Source organism: Podarcis melisellensis (assembly GCF_964234715.1).
Source record: "Podarcis melisellensis genome assembly, chromosome: 1".
Classification (NCBI taxonomy): domain Eukaryota; kingdom Metazoa; phylum Chordata; class Lepidosauria; order Squamata; family Lacertidae; genus Podarcis; species Podarcis melisellensis.
In genome coordinates this window covers 46,235,118-46,260,443 of record NC_138528.1, presented here as the reverse complement: position 1 = coordinate 46,260,443, position 25,326 = coordinate 46,235,118, and the positions used below count along the sequence as shown (strand labels likewise).

General features: G+C 44.5%; 1 protein-coding gene and 1 long non-coding RNA gene across 6 annotated transcripts in view; both read right to left on the bottom strand.

Moving 5' to 3' along the window:
• Positions 1-925: 925 nt before the first annotated feature.
• LOC309358108 lies at positions 926-10,692 on the bottom strand. Of its 3 annotated transcripts, none has more exons than XR_014163336.1 (3): positions 9,403-10,692; positions 5,553-5,669; positions 926-1,744 (listed from the first exon to the last, which is right to left on the bottom strand). It is a non-coding gene; the product is annotated as an uncharacterized lncRNA (long non-coding RNA). The 3 variants fall into 3 exon arrangements; XR_014163337.1 differs by lacking the exon at positions 9,403-10,692 and adding an exon at positions 6,346-6,678; XR_014163338.1 differs by lacking the exon at positions 9,403-10,692 and having other exon boundaries at positions 5,553-5,761.
• Positions 10,693-11,753: 1,061 nt separating this feature from the next.
• The window catches only part of COX16 (cytochrome c oxidase assembly factor COX16), a 55,688-nt gene continuing 42,115 nt past the window's right edge, over positions 11,754-25,326 (bottom strand). The window contains exon 4 of one of the 3 annotated variants that reach the window (XM_081890839.1): positions 11,754-12,018. In XM_081890839.1, the coding sequence (XP_081746965.1) occupies positions 11,926-12,018 (93 nt within the window). In that variant the 3' untranslated portion in view covers positions 11,754-11,925. Of the gene's footprint in view, positions 12,019-13,250; positions 13,924-25,326 lie in introns of those variants that run through there. The other 2 variants (XM_081890840.1, XM_081890838.1) reach the window with 2 other exon arrangements.

Genomic DNA, 25,326 nt, shown 5'->3' with positions numbered 1-25,326 from the left:
ATTTTAAATCCTGTTTATTTAAGATAGCCATCAGCAAGGGCCATGTTCCCTGTAGCGGTTGCATTTATTTCCAATGCTCATCCACCCTTTCATTCATTCCAAATAGCAGTATTACATGAGTATATTCACATAATCTCCATTTTGCAAAATCATAGGTGCGTGAAACAGCTAAGCTCATCGCAGCACCTGCCGGCTCGTTTCTCTTTCATTATCCTCATTGCACACCACTCTCTTTCTCTCTTAAGATCATCAGTAACCAACACTGTTTCCTCTCTTAAGACCACCACCACCCCTTGAAGAAGATTAGATCCTACCCAAAGGTGTCTCAAAGCGGCTAACATTCTCCTTTCCCTTCCTCCCCCACAACAAACACTCTGTGAGGTGAGTGGGGCTGGGAGACTTCAGAGAAGTGTGACTGGCCCAAGGTCACCCAGCAGCTGCATGTGGAGGAGCAGAGATGCGAACCCGGTTCTCCAGATTACGAGTCTATCGCTCTTAACCACTACACCACACTGGCTCTCAGTGAGATTCCTAAGGAAGAAAGAGAACCAGTGTGGAGTGGAGGTGGCGGTGAATGTGGGGTGTGTTAGGTGGTAGCAGCACCTGTTTTGTTTAATTCAAACTAATCCATTCTTCCTGCCCACTACTAACTCTACCACTGCCCATTGACAGGCGACTCTCAAGAGATCACCTCTTACATAATGCAGCTCTCGATGGGAGGGAAAACCTTGTCCATTCTTACTGTAGGGCACAGAGTTTATCAGTGTTCAAGTGTCATACCTTAAGGCCAGTTAAAAGCTCCATAAACATCCACTCTGGCTGACTAGAGATGCAAGGCTGGTCCCTCCACAAGGCCATAACCATTTTCATGCGACAACACTTTCCAAACAAAAAGGGAGCCAACAATGAGAAAGCACACAAAACATGACTTACGGAGGGTTTTTATTTACAGTGACTCTTTAAAAGACAGAGAAATACATCCATTTATGGGTGGGTGAATGATGAATTTTTTAACCTTAGGCAGCTGCTGAGACTCCTTTGTGTGTCCTTCTTCTCAGCAGAAAGGGAAAGCTGTGGTAGCAGCCGCCACTGCTGCTGCCTGGGGGATAAATAAATGGGAGCCTGGTACATGATATGATATGTGTAGAGAGGGCATCATCAGGTTAACAGCAGATTCTTCAAAGGGCATCAAGAGACAGGTTAGTCTGAGATGCTGTAAAGTGTACTTCTATGATTTACAGAGAGATGGGAGGCAACTTGTGGGGGCCGGCATGGATATGGTACTATCAAGGTATAAAGGCATAAAGCAGCTCCAGGGCTCTTTCACATCTTCAGTGCTTGCAAATACAAGATTTCTGAAGAGGAAAAAGCAGAGGGAAGAAAGGCATTCGGGTATATTAACAGATAGTCAAAAACAGTATGTAAGGCAAATGGGGAAACATGGGTGCTTGATCAGAAACACAGCTACTGAATTTCAGCAAATCAGTCAGTAAGTTCACCCCAGGCTATCGAAGCCCCTTGGACTCAACAGGATGGAAGAGTCTATCAGATCTGTGCCTGGCCACTTGTGAAATGGTTGTGCAGGACACCTTGCAAATGGGATGCTTCTGTAGGACATCTTGCAGATGCTGGGGCAATGCCTGCTGGAACTTCAGAAAAGTCAAGAGGTTCCCAGGAGCTGCTTTAGAGGATAGAGTTTCTGTGTTTTGCTTCTGCTGCTAGTATTTCATAGCACCTAGTGCACCTGGAAACACGCAAATTTAGTAGACCATTAATTATGCAGCACTATATTATGGTTCATAAAGGTAAAGGGACCCCTGACCATTAGGTCCAGGCATGGCCGACTGTGGGGTTGTGGCGCTCATCTCGTTTTATTGGCCGAGGGAGCCAGCGTACAGCTTCTGGGTCATGTGGCCAGCATGACTAAGCCGCTTCTGGCGAACCAGAGCAGCGCACGGAAACGACGTTTACCTTCCCGCCGGAGTGGTACCTATTTATCTATTTGCACTCCGATGTGCTTTCGAACTGCTAGGTTGGCAGGAGCAGGGACTGAGCAACGGGAGCTCACCCCGTCGCAGGGATTCAAACCGCCGACCTTCTGATCAGCGAGTTCTAGGCTCTGTGGTTTAACCCACAGCGCCACCTGCATCCCATATTATAGTTCATAATAATGAGTAATTATAGTTCTTAATATATAGCACATGAACAAGTGTCTGCACCCTCCTCCATTACAGCCATGAGAATAAGGTAGGAAGCATCAGCTTTCTTTTTCAACCACAGTTCCCAGTTGAACTACAACTTACCACTATGTTGAGACTGGGAACTGTGGTTAGTTTTAACAATGATTTGCTGAAACAAGCCAACTTCAAGCCATCGTTTACGATCCTGGCACGTTTGGATAAACCATTGTTAAAGCTAACTATAGTTCTTTGTTCTGGCGTAATGACAAGCTGCAGTTGGGTGAAAGTGGAAGCAAATGCTTTTGCCATCATAAAATTATATAAGTTTAGAATTGGAAGGGACCTTGGAGATCATCTAATGGCAACTCTTCATTCAGTGCAGAAGTCTGTAATTTTAAGCCAGCCTTCCGAACAGATGGCCATCTCACCTCTCCTTAAAAACCTGGAAAGAAGGCAGCCCACTCACCCCATTACATGATTCAACCGCTTGGTCCAACCGCTTGGTCCAACAGAGATCAAGTTTGCTCCATCTTCTACCTGACAGGCTATGAACACGTCTTAATCAGTCCTTCTTTGCGCTAAATGATTTCAGTTCTTTCAACCACCTTTCATAGGACTTACCACTTACAAATGTGAAGGAAAGAGAACGTGAGGATTTGTGTAGTGCTCAACAACAGTTTATCATGTCTGAATGAGATGCACCAGAGTGCATATTCTGCATTTCTAGGACCAGCCAGTACTGTGGCCCAATGATTAAGGGATCAGGTCTTTGAATCGACCAAAACCTGTTATATTCTCCAAGGAATTCCTCAATCAGCTCCAGAGTCATGGAATTTCATATGTCCCTTCCTTGGGGGTGGGGAAAACCAACACAGCTTGTAAAAATTGGGCAAATTTGAGTACATGGTATGATTCATTCTACTTCTACTATGGTTAGGGAATATCAAAGAACTCTGCATGGCTGGAAGTCTGTCCCTTAACCTTCTGCAAATCTTGCTCACCCCCTCCATCCCCAACATGCTTTCTGCAGAATTTCAAAGATGGTTTTTGTTGTTTGGCAGTCTTAAAAAGTAGAAACTTGCTTTTGAAAAAAGCAATCTGAAATCTCTGGGCAGAAAAATAGACTGCTGGGAATGGACTTGGAAAGCTGTTTTTTAGTACATTATTTCCCCTTTCCTTTGAAATATGCAGTGACTTTCCTCAAGCTATTTTTTTTATTTCCGAAGCTGTATGTTATATCACTGTCCTTTGTTCAAGAAAAGATGGGCAACTAAGTTACTAAATCACTATATAGAAGGGAAACAATTTCTCTTAGATTTGACTGGCCTTGAATTACTGTTTCTTCATTTAAAGAAGCAAGTACATATTAGGGGCTTCCAGGCTGTTGCTATTTTAGGCTGGGTTTCAATCCCATGTTGGCAAATTCAGGTTCTGCAACTGAAGCTGATTGGGTGGTCTTGCATAACAAGCCCACTCCCCATCTGACTTTTTGCAATAAAGGTGGAAAAATGTAGAAGAAAGTGTGGGATAATCCTTCCTGCATGTACTGTTACCATTGTGTAATATCCTCCCAAACTTTGTACAAACAAATCAGGATGAATGCTCAATAAACAGGTCATTTGGAAGCAACCCTAGTTTCCTTAGTGCATACAGCACAGGCCATTGTGTAAGACAACCACAGCCTACAGTTGGCTGGACACAACAATTGGGGGAGTTGTAATGGCAATCCTGCATTTCTGGGGACTTTGGGAGGATTTATTTTTCCTTCTTTCAGAAGACAATGACTATTTTTTCACAAAGACTATTTTTTTCTTATTAACTAAGGTCAAGGTACTGTGATTTGTATTTCAACTGAGCCCAGGATTTGCTGATGGCTCTCTAGCCAGGAGGGATGCCAGTGGCGCTGTGGGTTAAACCACAGAGCCTAGGGCTTACCGATCAGAAGGTTGGCAGTTCAAATCCCAGTGATGGGGTGAGCGCCTGTTGCTTGGTCCCTGCTCCTGCCAACCTAGCAGTTCGAAAGCATGTCAAAGTGTAAGTAGAGAAATAGGTACCACTCCGGTGGGAAGGTAAACGGCGTTTCCGTGTGCTGCTCTGGTTCACCAGAAGTGGCTTAGTCATGTTGGCCACATGACCCGGAAGCTATATGCCAGCTACCTTGGCCAATAAAGCGAGATGAGCGCCGCAACCCCAGAGTCAGCCACGACTGGACCTAATGGTCAGGGGTCCCTTTACCTTTACCTCTAGCTAGGAAAGAAAAAAATGTTGAATAAAAGCATCAGGTGGCTCATGCAAGGCATCTTGATTCATACTAATAGTCATCTTTGAAAAAGATGCAAGTTTCCAGTGTTCCGGGACACAGCATGTGCATCCTCCCATATGGCCTCCAGCCATTTCCCGACAACTATATGTTCTTCCTGCCTATGAGCCAATAGCACATTTCGTTGAGGAAAAAATGTACAGGGATAAGCTTATGCATTCTACAAAAACTCAAAATATTGCCTAGTTTGTCTAATCCAGGGATATGGGATGGAAATTTTTCCAAAACCTGTTTTCCCCCAGTGCTTTATTTTTCCAGTAATCCTCACACCCCCTGGCCACTGTTAGTTCATTAGTAACAATGAATAGATGTCAACTTCAAATTGAATATTAGGTAAGCTTGGGAATTTCAACCATTTAGCTTTGTTTACTAAATGCAAGTTAAATAAACATGCTAATTACATAACTCTCTAGGTTGGACACGTCCAACAGGTACCCGTAGATCACTGGACGTCTTTGGTAGACCACCGGTAGATCACTGGCTCCCCTCAACAACTGAACAACTTTGGGTCCCCTAAAAAAACAACCAACAACTTTGACCCAAACCCCTAAAAATGGGCTTTCCTCCCTAAAAAAAGCTCAACTTTGACCTGAACCCCCCAAAAGGGGGTAGATCACTGCCAATTTTTAACTGTGAGTAGATCACAGTCTCTTGGGAATTGGCCACCCCTGCTCTAGGGCATCAGAAATTTTCCTGATGCAGGTTACCTTTTTAATATTTCCTGGGAAATCTGTATCACAAATCTTAACATTTCTGGTTTCAGACTGTGGTTTTCTAAATTTCCTGTTTCAAGGCACTCCAAAAATGTCTGGGCCAGGGCTCCTCTTGGAAAAAGAAATTCATTACATGAATAATCTATATTAACTTATTAAATTTAGTTTACAAATGCTCTTTCGCTTTGACTCTTTAAAAATCATGCTGAAATGTTCATTGTGTGTGTGTGGGGGGGGACGACGTATACACACGCATACATTACTCCAAAAAGGTCACCACATGCACAAGTCTGACTCAGTATGAAAAGGGCAACAATATTCTTCAGCATTATTTATTACATTTGTGCCTTGCTGGTTCATCGTAGGGCTGTTTCCATATGGTTTCAGACGGAAATCACCTCAGGGCCAGACTCCCACAGCTTTAGCAACAGAGTTTCCTCCCAGCATTCTCTGAATCTGGATTAAAAAAAAACAGTTGTGCTGATTCCCTGAAAGGAAAGATCGCACAGAACATATGCTCCCTAGTCAGCCCATTCCAGGACAATTACCGTATTTTTCGCTCTATAGGACGCACCCGACCATAGGACGTACCTTGTTTTAGAGGGGGAGAACAGGAGAACAAGAAAAAAAATCTCTCCCCCTCTCTGCTCAGCGCCCCTTCAGTGAAGCAGCGGGAGAAATGGAGCCCCTTCCATTTCTCCTCCCGCTTGGCTGAAGGGGGCTGCGCATCTCTCCCTCTCTGCTGAAGCCAGGAGAGTCTTGCTCTCCCGGCTTCAGCAAAAGGAACCTGAAGCCTTTGGAGCACAGTGCAAGTTCCCGCTGCGCTCCAAAGGCTTCAGGCTGCTATCCCTGAAGCCTGGAGAGCGAGAGGGGTTGGTGCGCCGACCCCTCTTGCTCTCCAGGCTTCAGAGAAAGCAACGCGTAGCCTCCGGAATGCGGAGGGAGCGCTCCCTCTGTGCTTCAGAGGCTTCGCGTTGCTATCGCTGAAGCCAAGGAGCTTGCATTCGCCCCATAGGACGCACACACATTTCCCCTTAATTTTTGGAGGGGGAAAAGTGCGTCCTATAGAGCGAAAAATACGGTAGCTTGTTCACAGCCCCTGATGAGCAGATAAAGCTCCTTTGACCAATACCTCTTAAGAAGGAACATAGGAGTCTGCTGAATCAGGCCTGGGCACCCGTTCTTACAGTGGCTAACCAGATGCTTGTGGGAAGAGCTCAGGCAGCACCCAAGTCCAGTAACACTCTCCCAGCTTGTGATTCCAAGCAACTTGGCATTCAGGGACACACTGCTTCTGTCAATGGAAGTACAACACAGGCATTGTGGTTTGTAGGTTGACAGGGAAAGAGCTCATCCTGTACGAGAAAGAACTTGGCAAGTAACACGAGGGTGATAGCAAGAGAGACCCCTTTTCTTCTCCTGTGTCCCACATAACAGATGCTGAATTATACTCTCTCAGTTTATATTCCTCTCGGTTTATATTCCCCCCTCAGCTGACTTCAGGAAAACGTGGAGCTGAATTAATATGGAACAGGCACAGGGGAACCTGAGCTTTTCAGAAAATAGCCCAGCATAATAATAATTAAAAAATGGGACTGGGTGGCATACTTTCTTACTTAAAATATATGTTAGGATATATGGTTTCTGTTGTTTATTTGTTTCTGTAGTGTCTTCTGCTCTTACCTGAGTAAGCATGGCAACATTTTATTAACAAAGGCTTCATTTCTCCATAAGGTTAATTAGTAATTAAAAGCATGATCTATTGTACCATAGTCAAAGGATTTGCTCCTTTTTGATCGATCTTTGAAGCAAAGAGAGGGGCCTGAAATTATTAGATATCTGTGGGCTGTGAAGTTATTTCAGCATCTGTGAAGGCTTCAACAATTTTAAACCAAGCATTTTCACACACACACCCCCGGTTGAGTGTCATGATTTCAGATATTTAGTGTGAAAAATATTTGTAGCTAAATTGTGCATCTTATATTAAACAGAGCTTATAATTACACTAAGGAACGTGGGTGGTCCAAACCACAGAGCCTAGGGCTTGCCGATCAGAAGGTCGGCCATTTGAATTCTCGCGACGGGGTGAGCTCCCATTCTTCGGTCCCAGCTCCTGCCCACCTAGTAGTTCGAAAGCACGTCAAGTGCAAGTAGATAAATAGGTACCGCTCCAGGCGGGAAGGTAAATGGCATTTCCGTGCGCTGCTGTGGTTCGCCAGAAGTGGCTTAGTCATGCTGGCCACATGACCCAGAAGCTGTTTGTGGACAAACGCCAGCTCCCTCGGCCTATAGAGTGAGATGAGCGTGCAACCCCAGAGTCATCTGTGACTGGAACTAATGGTTAGGGGTACCTTTACCTTTACCTGTAATTGCACTAGGAATTAAAAATCTACAAATTTGGGGCGGAATTTATATTTTTGTGTGTGTCATGATAACACCATACCCTTGAAAAAAGCCTTTTATATTTGCCAAATTAGGCCAGTATTAGTCCTCCAGATGTTGTTGGCCCACAGGTTCGTTACACCTGCTTTAGTAGGGTGGATTGGATGCCAAAGAATGGCAGAAGCAAGACAAGAGATCTTCCACAATGCAGGTCTGAACAGTATCAAAATGTGTTGCTCAGAAACTCAAGATCCCTGTGGATTTCCTCTCAGACTTATGCTAGGAGATATCTCAAGGGTAATGACAAAGAAATCCCCAGAGATTGTAAGTACTGTGCTTCCACAGAGACACACTGACGGAGGCCATCCTTTTTTAAAAAAAAAAAAGTGGGGGAGAGTGTCCTTAAAGGGAATACTTTTCTATTAAGTCACTCAAGATTTTCTTCTCCTGCAAAGATGGTTTGGGTTTGGTTTTTTTTTACTCCCTAGGCTCACAGTAATTATGTGTTATGCTCTGCTAAGCCAGAGTTCTCAAAGGCCCAAGGCGAAGCAGCCAACAAGGTTTTAAACCTTTAAATTTCAGATTGCATTTGTAATTAAAACATTCTTCCTAGCAAATGCTTCATGCATAGGATGAAATTTACTCAAATTGGTATGTAAGCTTCCAAGCAATAATCCATATGAATCTCTAATGAAACACTGGAGGAAACACCCCCTCTGTGCCTGAAGACGTGTACCATATAACATAAAATTCTCTCTGATCGCATAATAAAACAATTCCAAGAATCACAGCTTCTAATCTAAGGCAATTCAGGGAAGATTCCCCATTCAGTTTATTCCAGTGTGCAGCCCAAGTCCAATGCTAGGTGCCTCTAGACTTTCAGGATTTTGCAGGAGGGATTCACACGCATACTGTAAATTTAAATGAGGGTTTCTGCGCTTAAAATAGATCATGTTGCTCTGTTGCCCTAGCAGAGGGGTCGGCAAGGTTTACCTCGCCTGAGCCAGTTCACTCCAGTGGAGATCCGGCATCTGTGTCTGCGCAGACATGATTTTCGGCATCTGCGCATGTGCAGACGCGATTTCTGGTGCCGTGGAAGCGAGTCCCAGTGCTGTGCTGCGCTGGTTTAGCACAGCGCATGGGGACTCATCGAGCGGGCAGCTTGGTTTGGGGGCAGCTCGTGGGCCGGTTAAACGGCCCCCGTGGGCTGCTTGTGGCCCATGGGCCTTAGGTTGCCTACCCCTGCCCTAGCACAACAAATCCGCTTTTAAAAAACAGCAATATTTTTTGCAGTTTGGAAAATGATGGGTAAAACGTATTGGCCCCAATGGCTCGGTTGTTTAATGGGATTTGCTTTAAGTAAGCTGTTGGCTTAGTCTCACAAATGCATCATTCATGAGGACCATTCTGCACAACCCAGGACTGATTAGGGGTTATAAATACCAGAAAGTGAGACACTTGGGGCAACAGGCAAACTTACTATTTCAACTCAGGCCTCCACCACACTCGTACAATGACACACTGGAGTTACTTCTCTGTTGCAGCTGCAAGGCGTGTGTGACACTGCAATCATATGGACAGGATGTGATCCTCCTGCCAAAAGGAAGAATGCCAATTGTCTGGGGGCAAGGCAAACAATTGGTCCTGCTGTTCTGGCATTTACCCAAATTGGAAATGTATGGACTATCAAGCTGGGCGGGGGGGGGTATGACTCCCACAGTTGTGTGTATGCAAACAGAGCCCCACACATCTGGGGACAGTTTATAGAAAGGTGATGGTAAGATGCAAAGGTCTGCTGTAAACTTACAGAACTCTGAACACAAGTTGGATATTTGTGGCCCAGCCAGGAAATGGTATTTGGATTCTGGGACAGCTGCTTCTCCTCTGGCTGAGGTGAAACCAAAAACCTGCTTCCAAAATTGTGGGCCAAGGAACATTTTCATGGTAGACATCCCTCTTTTCACTGAATATACGAATGTTCCACGGCAGCATTATTTTTTGTTTCGTTTGCCACCTTGATTTGTATTCATGTCTGGAAAGATATAAATATCTTTAAAATAAATATATTCCAAATATTAATGCAGAAAGATTCACACAAGACAACGGAATAAAACAACCGGGCTTGGCCTCCCTAAATCTCAACAGACGGAGGGGGCATGATGAGAAAATGCTCTTACAAAGCGCCACACTTCAATGTGTGTGTGTGTGTACTGGGTCGCACATCGCATATAAAGACTCTTAGATTTCGCACAGGGAAAAGCTGCCAGCAGCAAGACCAGTGCAAAATAAAATATGTAGCAGGCAGAATGAGCCATTCATGAGGCACAACTGAGGCTAATGGAACAACAATAAGTCCTCTGGGAAGTGCTAGACTATAGCATCTCGTAACAGCAAATGGAACTCTCTGTGTAAGAAAAGGTTACCTATGGATCACTGCGAGTCCTTAAGGGATGGTCTTGTCAAGTTCTCCCTGCCCCACACAGACAGACAGCGAGGAAGCTTGAAACAGGCTTAAGAATCATAGGGTTGTTTAGTTGCAATGCCCTGCAACGCAGGAATCTCAGCTAAAACATCCATGACGGCAATCCAAATTCCAATAGCCTTTCTAGGCCAATGCTCAGCAGTTACAGCACATGCTCTGCATGCACGCCCCTGAAATAAAGCTTGGAAGAAGCATTCTACTGGAGCAAATAGAATCCATTGTGGAGTATGCCTGTGACAATTTCTCTGGTTTGGAAATGTGCCCACAGCCCCCCCCCCAGTTGGCAACCCCTGCATTAAAAGACCTCAAGTACCAAGGCTGAAAAAGACCTGACCGAGATGCCAGGATTGTCAGCTCTGAGCATTTTCTGTTCAGAATAGACAATACCAGGCTAGATGGACCAAAGTCCTGCTGGCCCAAAGGGCATGAACTTAGAAGTGAACTTAGAAACAAAAGCAACAATTCCAATGATTTATTGAAGGAAGAAACATGCCCTGACCAGCACTGAAGCCTTTTGTTGTCCTGCCCGCCCACCTCAAAAACTGTGCCACAGCTTGGACGTATTTAGTTATATTATTGCTATATTATTATTCATAATAAATTTATTGCCCACCCTCACCAAGTGCACGTTCAACAAATTAAAATTATAAACTGTTAAAATAGAACAGGAACATGGTGGGTCTGGAAAACACACATCTCAGGTGTCAAAGGCCACACAAAGCGGGGAATCTTCAACATTTGCCAAAGCTGTATCGTGAAGAAGCCCATTGCACCTCTGTGGGGTAATATGGTGCTGGCTGCAAGAAATCACCATTTAGATGGCCCAGGGCTGGATTTAGACGCAGGCATCCCAAGCTACTGACTGGGTGCTACCCTTGGGAGGAGGTTGGACTCGGTGGCCCTTGTGGTCTCTTCCAACTCTATGATTCTATGATTCTATGTGTCATGGGCTATCCTCTCAACTATCCACTCAAGAGATGAACAAATTGCCCGAACAGTGAAACTTCATTATATAGCTGGTAATCCTGGCCTCTGTGACCAGTGTTATGTTTGTGTTCTTTATCATTATTCTTGGGGGAAATTACAATAAATTATAAAAACCATGTTAGTCGCTGTGATCAGATCTGTGTTCAAAATTGTAATGCCTTATATGATGGGGATAAATTGTGTATGCAAGTCATGTATTGAAGTTGTGAAGTGTATTGGAAATGCAATCAAAAATAAAATCTGAAGGTTGGTCCTGAAGGGACTCCTTGCTTGGATCACTGTAAGATCTAGCGCCTGGACCTGACTGGACCTATTAATAAGGCGAGAACCTGGACTGAGTAGCTAAATAGCAATCCACCTTCTGGTGTGAGGATTCTTTCCTTAAATCCGCCGAAGAAGCAAAAATAAACTCTTGATGTTCTTAGTGGGAAATGGTCTGTCCATTCAAGTAATGTGTGTAGTAGAGGAATCATCAATGTGGTGCTTGCAGACAAACATGAGCTTGCAGAGGCATTCCCTGGTACCTATAGAATCCCTCCTATGCTTAAAAGAAGCATTCCTTTGTACCTAATAGAACAGGTTGCAGTGTGCATATGGTGCCGACAGTTTCTTTGGTTTGCAAAGATGCCCATGGGTCCAAAAAGGTTGGCAGCCCCTGGGTAGAATATTGCTAATCATTGGGAAACACAGTACTTCACAGTGTTTATTTACAAGGCTTCCGCTAAGACATTCTGTCAGATCAAAACGGTTCTTTTCATGCTAGGGTTAGCTACTGCTTCACCCGTCTGCCAGAAAGAAACAGTTCAAGGTCACACCAAGCGAAGGCAGTGAGGCTGGCCTCCAGCCAAGGCTTTGCTGGCGCTAGCGCTTCTGCTCTTGTAAAGACTTGGAATCTTCCCATGGACGGGGCCCTCTGATGTTCTTCCAGTCGTCAAAGTTGGCATCTTTCAATTTCTGTAGGCATAAACAACAACAACAACAAAATAAACTAATAAACTAGAAGGAAAACATTCTAAACACCCTCAGGTTCTCTTTATAAATTAAAGTGTCTCCTTTGGAACACATAACGACTAAGATTTGTAAAGGAAACCATTAAGGAAGCATCCCAAGATCAACACAAATGAAGCCACAATTCAGGGTGAGCACCGCTATTTCTCTGTAGCTAAAGAAAAACAGGGACTGGAGAAGCAAGATAAGTACCTGACTCTTTGCAGCACCCCTGGAGCATCTCTTACATTTTGCTGTATCTTGCTTTTGACTTCACCCGTTCTCAACTTCTGAAGCAGGTGGAATTTGTGTGGAAAATAAGAAGCAGTACTGCTCCTCTTGTTCCTGGAAGCCGTTTCCCCTCTGAAGTGGCTCTCTACAGCTAAGCTACCTGTTCAGTTACCTACAAAACTGGTGTGTTTGGAGGAGCAAGAGCATAGCATGTGAATGCACACAAGGGGAAGTCAGTGAGGCCCAGCCGTCAAATGATTTTTATTTTTTTTACTGTGGCTTTGAAACCACCACCACCACTTCCCAACTCAAACCTAAAGACTCCCATCCCTGCTGGAGAATAAAATAAGGGGGCTGCTGGGTATTTTTTGTCAGCTCTTGTGCTGAGAATGCAAGGCTCACTGTAATTTTAGTCACTGCCTTAGCACAGCAACCAACTTTGTTTTCTAAATTTTCTACCCACAACCTAACTATGTGAGGTTGCCCTAACTACTTTATTCTTGCCCACTAACAATCACGGAGTTCAGATGCAGTCAAAATGGATTAGAAAACGTATTTTATCCAGCTTCGTTTTGTTATGGAGAAAAGACAAACTAGTGATACCTACCAAAAATATATTTAGGAAGATGTTCCAAGCCCTGTTGAGCTCAAGTTAGGGGGCTTCTGATAGGCATCTGTTTGGCTACTATGAGATTAGATTGGCCTTTGACCTGGTCCAGCAGGCTTGTTTATGTTTGTAACCCAGGAGTGGATAAAGAAAGAAGGCAGGCCAAAGGAGAAAAAGAGATGCTAGTACAAAATAGGGTTGCCATACGCAGTGGTGTAGCATGGGTTGTCAGCACCCGGGGCAAGGCAAGTAATTTGCACCTCCTAACCCGTGGATTTGCGCCCCCTAACCCTAACCCCCAGATGTTGCGCCCGGTGCGGCTGGCCCCCCCTGCACCCCCCACGCTACGCCACTGGCCATACGTCTGTAAATTCCCAGACTTTTTGAAATATGGCAACCCTAGTACAAAATGGCTCCAGCTACTCCAAGTAGGCCGTAATTCCCTGACCGGCTGGCAGGAGCAGTGAAAAGAGTATTCGTTCTTCTGGGGTGGATCAATCAAATAAATTCTTTAATTTACCATATCTTATATGGAAATATTTTTCTAGCCAAGAAATAAGCAAGCTATTGTACAACTTGCCCAGTAATTACAGCAAGAGTAATAATGGTGTGGGGTGCAGGAAGATGTAGACGTGGGGGGGGGGAAGACCTTTTTCACCTTCAGGGTCTCATTCCCTTTAAGGCAGCCTACTGGCACCCACAGGACAGTGGTGGGTGGGAACAAATGAATGTAAACATTATCTTTGTACAGTGAGCTAGTTTCTACACACACAGAGGCACCCTCTACCCTTCATCCAGGCCAGCAAGATGAAGGATCAGATTCCAAAGACGCATTCCAGCCTGGCCAAAGCACACAAGGAGGGTGTGAAGCAAGCCTGGTGAGGGGGTGTGGCTTAGAAGAGGGCTGTGACCTGTGGAGAGTCCCCAAGGGATAGATAGACTGGGAGGGCAGCATTGATCTCCCAGACCTCAGGTTCCTCATCTGTGATCTCCAAAGTAGTGGGACCCAAACTACTGACAAGCATTCTCAGGTACTGCAGTAAGGTGAAACATTCAAAAAATAAATGCATGGTTTGGAGTGTTTAAAACCATGGGACTAACAGAGCAAGACATGGCTCTTTGTTTTGCATTCACGGTTGTAAGCTGAAATATACTGGGAGTCGAGAGTGGATTTCATGCTCTTTATTCAGCTCATAGTGGTGAGGAGGAATGGAAGTTCCCCCAGAATGTCTGCTTTATATACATTATTTACACAATGGGCCCCACGTGATTGGCTAATTCCGGGATTCACCTGTAGGCCAATCAGGTTGTGGATTCACTTCCACCTGGAGCTGGATTGGGTGGCTCCTGTGGACCAATCAGACTGCTGCATTCTGAATCCTATTGTTCTAGGACCAATCAGATTGCTGCCTTTTGGATCCTATTCAACTCAGTACATAACATAAGCCATCGGATATTTCAACAGAGCCACATAAAAAAAGAGCCTAGATGAACGCAACTGTGGGTTTTAAATGCAGCAAATAAAATCCAAAGGAAATATGAACAGGGGCCAACATACTCCACCTCCCCTTCAATCAATAAGATGTCTTTTATAGCCAATTTATTCTGCTTAAGAAGGGCCCCCATGATTCCTTTTAAGTGAGAACCTCAAACCACCTTCTGTTTGGTTAAGGCATTTTATACTCCCTGAGCCAAAAGGTTTTGTTGCTCTATTACCAACTCAATTTTTCATCTTGCTGGTTTGGGGTTGTTGTTTTTTTTGAGAGAGAGAGAGAAAGAGACTAAAGAGTTGCTATTTCTTGCTTTTTGTTGCTGGGCCAGTGACTGAAAGTTTAATATCTTGTGAATGTGAACTGTTTCTCTCCAACTAACAACCTCCTATGGGGAGGCAGATTCCTTACAGGTCAGGGCTCCTACTAGTGATGCAGACATTCAACTGGTGCAATTTCTTCTGTATGTCAACTGTGCATGAATTGTGCAGAAACTTTACAGGAGCATAGTCTGCTCTAGTCCATTATTTGGTCACTGTGTTAAATACTTTCTACTGGGAAAGGTAGCACTGAACATCAAATGGCTTCTGGCATTCCACAGAAGATCCTAAACAGAATCTTATTAAGAAACTTCATCAAGAAGTAAGACGGGGCAGCAAAAGTGAACAGCTGGCAATTCAAGAGCCTCTGGTAAAACATTCCATAATAAGAATAAAAAGTTCATCTATTATATAAAGTGGTACCTATTTATCTACTTGTACTTTGATGTGCTTTCGAACTGCTAGGTGGGCAGGAGCTGGGACCGAACGACGGGAGCTCACCCCGCCACGGGGATTCGAACCGCCAACCATACGATCAGCAAGTCCTAGGCACTGAGGTTTTACCCACAGCGCCACCCGCGTCCCAGATTTCTCTCTAGTTGCATATAATTGGACACTATTTTGAATTACTGGTTTAATATTTTGATGTTTGGGCTCTTTTGGAAAGAAAGGCGGGATAAAAAATAACTAATAAAGAAATAAGATGGCAGACTGAGCTTTTCAAAACTGCAAATTTTAATCAAATCATAATCAAAATTTGCATGATGGTGCTTGAAATGAAGGAGCAGTGGTTTTTGTCAGTTTTGTCTAATTGGATGCCATTTTGTATCAAGATGGTGACCCGTATCTTTCAAAACTGTGCAGATTTTAACCACTGATTCCAAAACTGGTATCTTAGAATTCCTGAGCAATGTTATGCACTCTTTGCCAATTCTAATTTGAAATGGGAGAGGAGATAATTATTTCAACCAAAACACACACACACACACACACACACACAGAGAGAGAGAGAGAGAGAGAGAGAGAGAGAGAGAGAGAGAGAGAGAGAGAGATATTATGTCAGGCCACTTATGAGGCACCAATATACTTGGATCAACGACACCTTGAAGTGTGGTTCATTCCTTCTGGATCTGGCAATGACTCTGTTGTTACTTTTGGAAACACAAAAAGGGGAACTAGTGCATAAAGAAATGACTGTGTTCATGTTGGTAGTTACTCAGACAGAAAGAGCATGTCACTGGAAGATAGCAAGCTTTTTGGTAAAGGGATGGACTGCCAAAGTCTGGCAGCTTGCCTTGCCTGAGAAGCTTACACAACATTGCAGAGCTAGCAGAGGACCTAAAGTGAAGGACAAATCTGCAGATACTTGGATGCCTTGCCTAATGTATATTGGCAAAGGTACCCCAGCATTGATTCCACCTTCAGCACATGAAGAGAGGTGTGGCTGCACATTCGTAATGCTTGAATGTGTTGCAATGGAAGTGTGAACTCAAAGAGGAAAATAGGTAACGGGACAAGAGCATCAGTACTCCAAAGTTCGTTGGAGGTTGTTAAGAGTTCGTTGTTGTAACAGAGAATAAAAATACTAATCACGAAGTTTAAAGGACCTCCACGAAAAAAGGGAGCCGAGTGCTAATGTTATTGCTCTCCTGTTCTAAGCTACATGTCACTGTAATTGACAGACCACACAGCTGGGGAGGGGACGAGGATACAGTGTTTTTTATACAGTGGTACCTTGGGTTACATACGCTTCAGGTTACAGACTCCGCTAACCCAGAAATAGTGCTTCAGGTTAAGAACTTTGCTTCAGGATGAGAACAGAAATCGTGCTCCAGCAGCGCAGCGGCAGCAGGAGGCCCCATTAGCTAAAGTGGTGCTTCAGGTTAAGAACAGTTTCAGGTTAAGTACGGACCTCCGAAATGAATTAAGTACGTAACCAGAGGTACCACTGTATATATATTTCACACTAATGGTGAAAAATAGTTACCCTTGCCCTTTTCTTCACCAAAAGACTGCTAAAGTTCATTCTCTCATGCTCATACAGGGCTTATTGACCCTTCCCTTTTGCCCTGCTCTTCCCAGGCATAGGTTCCCACTTTAAAGCTCCATGTCCGAGTGTTGGGGTTTTTATGCTCCAGTGCTTTCCCTGCAGAAACCTGCTCTTTAGCACTCACTCAGAGCAAACATCGATTCGCGTTTTCTACTGACTGCTGTTTGCTCCGATTTAGCTTTGCAGTGAGGGTTTTCACAGAGACAAAAAAAATGGGCATTCGGCCACAGAATTATCAAGTGCCTGGAAAGAGTGAAGGAAAAGTAAGTGTGGATAAACCCTCTTGCACACCCAGGAGGCAAAACAGTTGAGTAGTTATGTAAGAGAGATTTTCAACTCTGCCAGAAGAGTGGGTAGCTTCTTATTTTCTTTATCAACAGTGTTGAGTTAGCACTTTCCATGCCTCATGCAACTGCTCCTAGTTAGCCAGGATCACCATCCTTCTAATCTTCCTTTGCTCCTTAGCTCCTGGAGAGGGAGAAGTGGCTGATGGGCTGAGAAAGCGGCTCGTGACCCTGCCTTCTCCCCATGGTTCAGGCTCTCACCCATTCACAATGCTGTGGTTGGAATTCATTATCTCCTGCAGTACCTGCAGTTAAACCATTTCATTAAGAAGGAACAGCACAAGTTTAAAAATAAAGAAGACCTTGGGGGAGAAGGCACTGGTTATGGATGTGTTGTGACTTTGCTGGTTTGGGAGCAGCAGTGAGGGGATCCGGCAGGAAAAAGAGGGTACTTGCCTGGGGACAGAGCTGCATGCCTCCCTTGGGTGTTCAGGAGGTGGGGGGCCCAGAGAGCTGCAAGGAGAAGCTGCCACTTAATCAGAAAAAGTGACAAAAATAAAATTGCAGCCAAAGACAGGAGGCAGGTTCTTCTTTTCTCCCCCGTCTCTTGAACAGCAATCAATCAAGCCAAGCAAGTTGCTCAGTGCAACAGGGCAAAGGATAGGGAAAGACGTGTGCAAAGTGGCGACAGATTTGTCTTCCCTAAATGTCATTGCACACCCGAAACACACACCTCTTTCAGAAGTCGGAAGGGTGGCACTAAGGCTGTCTCCACTTGAGGTCAAAAGGTCAAAAAAATTATGATATGGGAAAAGTTGACAGAACCGGGGGTGGGGGTGGGGAGAAAGTATGGCTGTGTGTCACATGGATACCTCATGCAAAGCGAATGTACAAATCATGGCTCTTGAACATTAAAACACTAGTGTAGCAATACCCTCAGTCTTCTTATTCAGCGGGACGCAGGTGGTACTGTGGGTTAAACCACGGAGCCTAGGACTTGCTGATCAGAAGGTCGGCAGTTCGAATCCCCGCGACGTGGTGAGCTCCCATTGTTCGGTCCCTGCTCCTGCCAACCTAGCAGTTCGAAAGCACGTCAAAGTGCAAAGTAGATAAATAGGTACCGCTCCAGCGGGAAGGTAAACTGCATTTCTGTGAGCTACTCTGGTTCGCCAGAAGTTGCTTAGTCATGCTGTCCACATGATCCAGAAGCTGGCTCCCTCGGCCAGTAAAGCGAGATGATCACGCAACCCCAGAGTTGTCTGCGACTGGACCTAACGGTCAGGGGTCCCTTTATCTTTACCTTTACTCATTCACCAGAATGAGGTGATGAAGTCTGGACAGAAGGCTTCATGCGGTGGAATATCATTTTTAGAATGCTTCCCCATATAAAAGAAAAGAAAGCCAGAAGAAATGACATTGGAGGGAGAATTTGTGGAGATACAAGGTAGGGGCTAGAATCTGCTGTGCGGATTGTATTTCTCTTTTCTCTCAGTAATATCCATTGCAAGCAACCTGAAATGATGCAGCCTATTTCACCAAGGCTTTACCACCTCTTTTATTTGCATGTGTAGATCCAGCTTGAAGTCTAGAGTTTACAGAATGTCTATGTAGACAACTTAGCCTGCTTACACACTATACCTTTAGAGCATATTCAAAGCACATTCCCTCCCTCAAAGAATTATGGGCACTATAGTCTGTTAAAGGGTTGCTGGGAACTGTAACTCTGTGAAGGGGTAAACTAGAGTTCTTGGGAAGGGAAAATGAGCTTCAAATGTGCTTTGAAGGTGCAGCATGTGCAGCCTATGGCTATCCCATATATAGCTTGAAATCTTTAGTTCCTTCAGCTCAGTTACTCTAGTATGAGGTATGAACGGCCTCTCCTTGCCTCAATTCCCATTCCCCAAGTGTGATGCCATCATTTAATGGCTGAGCAAGATCAGCTCCTCCCTTCTAGCATGAAGCTAACCCATCCAGTGTGTACCAGTTGCTTGACAAAAACACCTAATTGTGTGTGGGCCCTGAACACCTTTTTCACCCCTCAGAAGTGCACATGTCTTCGGGGGGAACGGGGAAAGTGAATGAAGTCACCTAAACTGAGTTTTCCACTGATCACATGCTGTGTGGCCTTGAGCTACACTACATGTCAACGGGGAACTGGAGTAGAGGGGAACAAGTACACACTCTCAGTACAAGAATTAGGGTGTCTTCAACAAGTTTGATTAAAGTGCATATAGGAAGGAGGTAGTTCAAGGGGGATGACTTAATCCTTGATTGATTGATTGATTGATTGATTGATTGATGTAAGGTGGAGAAGACTGGATGCATCAATACTTTTGAGAAAACATGCATGCCCTAACAGTCAGAGATAAGATGAGAGACTCAGGCAAGGTCGGCTACTTCCCCCGTGATCCACCAATGCTTGTGCTTGGAAGAAAAATGTGGGTGTTCCTTTGCTCCCTCTCCCAATTTTCCATTATATTGCAGGGTCCGTATTTGCTACTTCCCAGCTGGCTTTTCTCCATGCAGATGAGTGTAAGGAAGCAGTCTCTTGCACGACAGAAAGACAATATAACCTCCTGCAAGCACCATGAATTGGAATAGACAGAGATATGCAACGATTTGACAGTATATGCGACAGAACTGTCACTTTTGGGAAAGGCCTGTACAAGCTTCCAGGTCAGGTGAGTATCTAGCAGAGGCAAGGCTCAAGCGCCGAGCACACTTGAGATCCAGCTGGTTCCCTCAAGCTCCATCCCAAAGAGGGTTAGCTTAAATGTTCAAGACAAGCAAAGGATTGTTAGGTGGAAGGAGGAGAAAACAACCTCTGCTCAGCTAGACCCTGGGCTATTTTGCACTTTGCAAATGAACAGACATCAGACAAAGTCAGGTACTGTGTTGTCACGGGGATTAAGTTATTTATTTTACATCACATTGGCTCCATTTAAACAGGGAGAATTTCCCCTGCTGCCAACCATGCCCAAGCAGGAAGGAGCATTGTGGAGCCATTAGTTTAGAGTCTTTAGAAGTACAGCATTAGTGAAACTTGGGTTTTCTTGCCTCTTGCTCATGTCACATCCATTCAGAAGGGACAGTCTGTTATTGTTTCTTTTTGGAAAACTGTTAATTTGCACATTTACAGGTTCAGAAAGAATGAATGAGAAGAGGCAGAAGCAAGGCAGACCCCAGACCTGGAGACTAATAAGCTTAGAGGTAAAATTGTCAACTACCCCGCTGAAAAAGTGTGTGTGTTTGTGCACCCACCCACCCACACAACACAACACGTGCATGGTGTCTGACTTTATTTTACTATACTATATCTTCCCTAGGATTGCTGAAGCTATCCAATTATTAGTTTTCTTATGGGGGAATCAATATAAAAGCAGAAAAACGGGGTACAATACATGTAAAGATATTAAGATTTTTACTTCCAGGGTGTGATGTTTGGGAGTGCTTGAGCAAGTTGTTCCAACAGACTAATGAGAAAGATGAAAATGACATGAGGAAGTGTGGACAAACAGAATTTGAAAGAGAGGGGAAACAGATTCATTCTTTCAATTCCTTTATACATTATTCCAGTTATAAGCAGGGCATATTTAATACACATACACAGTGTGGTACAGGAGTCAGAGTGTTGGGCTTGCTGGTGGGAAACAAAATACTGCATTGGCCTGAATATAAGCTGCCCCCCCAAAAAAATTATGACTGTGAAAAGTTAAAATGCGGCTTATACTCGGAGCCATGCACCCCACATCTACTTTTCCCTCTCTGTCCATGTCCGTTACAGCAAAACATGTGGTGACCTGTCTCTTGCTCCAATTCCATGTGAAGGGGCAGGGAAACTCAAAGTGAAATCCTGCAAAGTATTTTGTAGGCTAGTTATTATGGGGTAAGATTCTTACCGTAAGAGAGAAAGAGGTGGCAACAGAAGGCTGCTGCTTTGGAGCTCTTGTGATGTCTGCTTCTGTCCCCACCTGACTCATCAAGGGTCTGGAAACCAAACCTTATGAGGAACGGTTGAAGGAGTTGGGTATGTTTAGCCTGGGAAAGAGGAGACTGAGAGGAGATATCTAAAGAGCTGTCACAGGGGAGAGGGAGCAATCTTATTTCCTGCTGCTCTGCAGAACAGGACTCGAACCAATGGCTTTAAGTTACAAGAAAGGAGATTCCGACTAAACATATGGAAAAACCTTATGACGGTAAGAGCTGTTCCGACAGTGGAACAGTCTCCCTCGGGAGGTTGTGTTCTCCTTCCTTTTTAGGTAGAGGTTGGATGGCCATCTGTCATGGATGCTTTAGCTGAGATTCCTGCATTGCAGAGGGTTGGACTAGATGACCCTTGGGTTCTTTCCAACTACGATTCTATGATTTTATGATTGCTGTGAGGCAAAGGCCTATCACTTCAGTCATCAGGTGGAGGTTCAAATGACTGAATGCTCCACTGTAACTCCATGTAGAAAGCAAGAATTGAAAGTTTAGGCTACAGCCCTTCTTGCTGACATTCTACTTTTTCTGCAGAAGGAATTCAGCATGGGCAGTATTTAAACTGCACGAGACCCCGCCTGAAGTCTGAAATGGCATAGCCCAGGCACAAATTTGACACCTTGGTAAGGCCTAAATTAAGGTTACCCGTTTCCTGGGGCCAGTCCCCAGATTTACAGATCAGTCCCATACAAAACCCATTGAAGTTGAAATGTGTCCCCGGATTCATTGAAAAAAATATGGTAACCTTTGCCTAAATGGCTGCTCTTGAGTTCCTCAGAGGAAAAAAGCAAGATAAAAAATTAACATAAATATGCTACTTTGTAGCTCTGAGGAAGTTATTTCAGGGTGTGTGTTTTTAAGCCTACAGTTCTGTTGACTATTTAAAGCAAATTATCTGTTAGGGCTTCATTTGCCACTTGTACCTGTGTTGGTTTATTTTTGGATTTTCACCCGTGCCCCGCCGCTTCAAATAACGTAGACCGTGGTGTCCAAGCATGAAATGCTATGCTTTGCATTTTTACAATCTGCTTTACAAGGTGCATCCCAGAAGCAGAGCTACATTCCCATTAGTTCTGGTGGCACTTATAGAAAGAGCAATGATTTATTAGGCAAATGAGACAGCCAGGCCTAGCTGACTGCATAAGAACATATAAGTGTGTGAGCAGAATGCTTTAAACTCTGTGGGTGGGTGTGGGGGTAACTGGGGGAAGGAGCTTACTCCCAGAACACAAGACAGGATAGAATTCATGACAGACCTGAAAGTGCAGTCATTTGCTATACAAATATATGCACCAATTGTAGCTCTCCTTTGAGATCTTGAACACCATATCCACAGCAGAACTTCGCTCATCTTATACAATTGTTTAGTCATTTAGTCGTGTCCGACTCTTCGTGACCCCCTGGACCAGCGCATGCCAGGCACTCCTGTCTTCCACTGCCTCCCGCAGTTTGGTCAAACTCATGTTTGTAGCTTTGAGAACACTATCCAACCATCTCGTCCTCTGTCGTCCCCTTCTCCTTGTGCCCTCCATCTTTCGCAACATCAGGGTCTTTTCCAGGGAGTCTTCTCTTCTCATGAGGTGGCCAGAGTATTGGAGCCTCAGCTTCACGATCTGTCCTTCCAGTGAGCATTCAGGGCTGATTTCCTTAAGAATGGATAGGTTTGTTCTTCTTGCAGTCCATGGGACTCTCAAGAGTCTCCTCCAGCACCATAATTCAAAAGCATCAATTCTTCGGCGATCAGCCTTCTTTGTGGTCCAGCTCTCACTTCCATACATCACAACTGGGAAAACTATAGCTTTAACTATACGGACCTTTGTCGGCAAGATGACATCTCTGCTTTTTAAGATGCTGTCTACGTCTGTCATCGCTTTTCTTCCAAGAAGCAGGTGTCTTTTAATTTCATGACTGCTGTCACCATCTGCAGTGATCATGGAGCCCAAGAGCTTATACAATACAGCTTTGTAATTATTCAGAGGCATAAGCGCCTTCTTGAAATATATGGTACAAGTACTAAGTTGAAACCTTTTGTAATTCAAAAACAGGGGTGGGCCCAAGGTGGATCAGGATCTACTGGCAGATCTCAGAGCGACTTCTGGAAAACTGGCAAGGATTTCAGACTCCCAACAGCAAAAGCAAAATGGCTGTCCCCACTTCCAACTGCTAAAATGAAAAAAGTTATTGGGGCGGCAGTAACCAGGAGTGGAGTTTTGTGTAGAAGGACTGTAAGCTTTGTTCTGTTTTTGTTCTCCTAAAAAATTCCTGGGCTCAGAATTCTTTAATTCTAAGTGGATGTCTTTGGCACCAGGTTCCAGCTGACAGGTATAAGAGTTGAGAGGAGGATTGGAGTGGGGGATCAGATTATGCAGATCTGAAATCTGCCCACTCCTTATACAGTGGTACCTCGGGTTACATACGCTTCAGGTTACATATGCTAACCTAGAAATAGTGCTTCAGGTTAAGAACTTTGCTTCAGGATAAGAACAGAAATCGTGCTCCAGCGGCGCGGCGGCAGCAGGAGGCCCCATTAGCTAAAGTGGTGCTTCAGGTTAAGAAGAGTTTCAGGTTAAGAACGGACCTCCGGAACGAATTAAGTACTTAACCCAAGGTACCACTGTACATATTTTAAAGACTATGTTCCTCTTTGTATTTCAAAAAAGAACTCAATTCGGGGGTGGGGAGCCTCTTGCCTGTGAGTCAGTTTTGACCCAACAGGTCTCCCCATGTGACCCACGAGGCTGCTTTGGGCAAGACATGGCCACCTGCCCTCATACATTATGTCAGGTGTAGGGTAGGTAAGGAGGGTGCTTGGTCAACAGGGGCCTTGTGCATTGCTTCCCAAATGTCCAACAACCAGCTGAAGCTTCTTCAGCCCTGTGTTCTGTGATTCTCTTTTGGAAAAGCACTATTTGTAGTGTTGGATCAAAAAAAAATTTTTTAATAGAAAACCCTCCACTACCAGCTGCTGGCTAGATTGAATTCCCTCTACACAGCCGCATAATTAAAGAAGCCCAACACCTTGTGAGTTTACAGCTCTGTGTACATGTATTTAGCTAAACCCCATTGATTAAAAGGTACTTTCAAAACCAAGACAATTTAAATTCCCTTCCACTACGAGAGTTGTTTGGATTTGGCCTCAGTGGGTTTTCAGGCAAAGCAGAAGGATTTTTCAGCCACTTCCTCACCTAGTACAATTCTTGCAAGCATCATCTAAACAGATTTAATGTTTTAAAATTTCATGTTTCTCTGTGCCACTTTTGTGTCATTACTTCTGAATTTCCCATGAGACTCAATACCATTCTGGCAATCTAAATACTGGTCTTCAAGCAGCTACTAAAACCTGGTGGGGAGAAAGTACCGCATATCCAAAGAGGCACACAATTCTGAGATGAGTTGTGTGTCAAGTGTAAAGGAGAGAGCCTCTTCTTTGCATTATATGATGGTTTCTTTACATAAATAAATCAGAGCAGAGTTACAATAACCAGCAAGGGAATATAGAAGACAAAAGGCTCTCGAAAGGCAACAGAATTGTGTGTTAATGGATTTTTAAGTTATGAGTTTGAGGCAAACAATTTCATTCCACTTGCAAAGAATGATGCTTTCTGTCACCCAAATGATGCAGAATGAAATGCATTTTTCAGCATGCCTCCAAGGATTATTGTTGGGCTCTTGTTTGTTTTTACACCAAGGTGAATAGTAAAGATTGACGTAAAAGGGTTATTTACAGGAAATGCCTAAGAACGTAGGAAGAGCCCTGATGGATCCGCCCAAAGGCCCATCGAGTCCAGCATCCTTTTCCTCACAGTGGCCACCCAGATGCTTAAGGGAAACCCACAACACATAATGTGATGGGACGATGAGCTGCTTGTGCGTAAAATGCAAGTCCCTCAGAGTTTGATCAGGTTTTCAAACCTCTGCCTGTGACGGAGCCCCTCCAGCATGGCTGCGTCAATCACTAGTAGAATCCGAAAGTGGCTGCTTTCGGAATCTTTTCCAACATAAAAGCTCTTTAACGGAAACACGTCGTCTGGCCTCTCGGCGTGACAGTTTCCGGCGAGGTGTGGGTGTCCCTATAGGAGGTCCTGAGACCTCCCCACTGTTTTCGCTGGAAGTGTCTCTGAGCCATCCCTCCGACTCACTTTCCCTTGGAGTTCTTGCTCGCCCTCTACTGGTTCCCTCTTCCGCTGCTACTCCTCTCTCAACCTCAGTGAGCCTTTGCGCCCCCGGCGCTTTAGATGGCAGTTCCCTGACATCCACCTCCCCTCCAGGGCCCCCTTCACCCCCTCCCGTCTCCTCCCCTACTGGCGGTGAG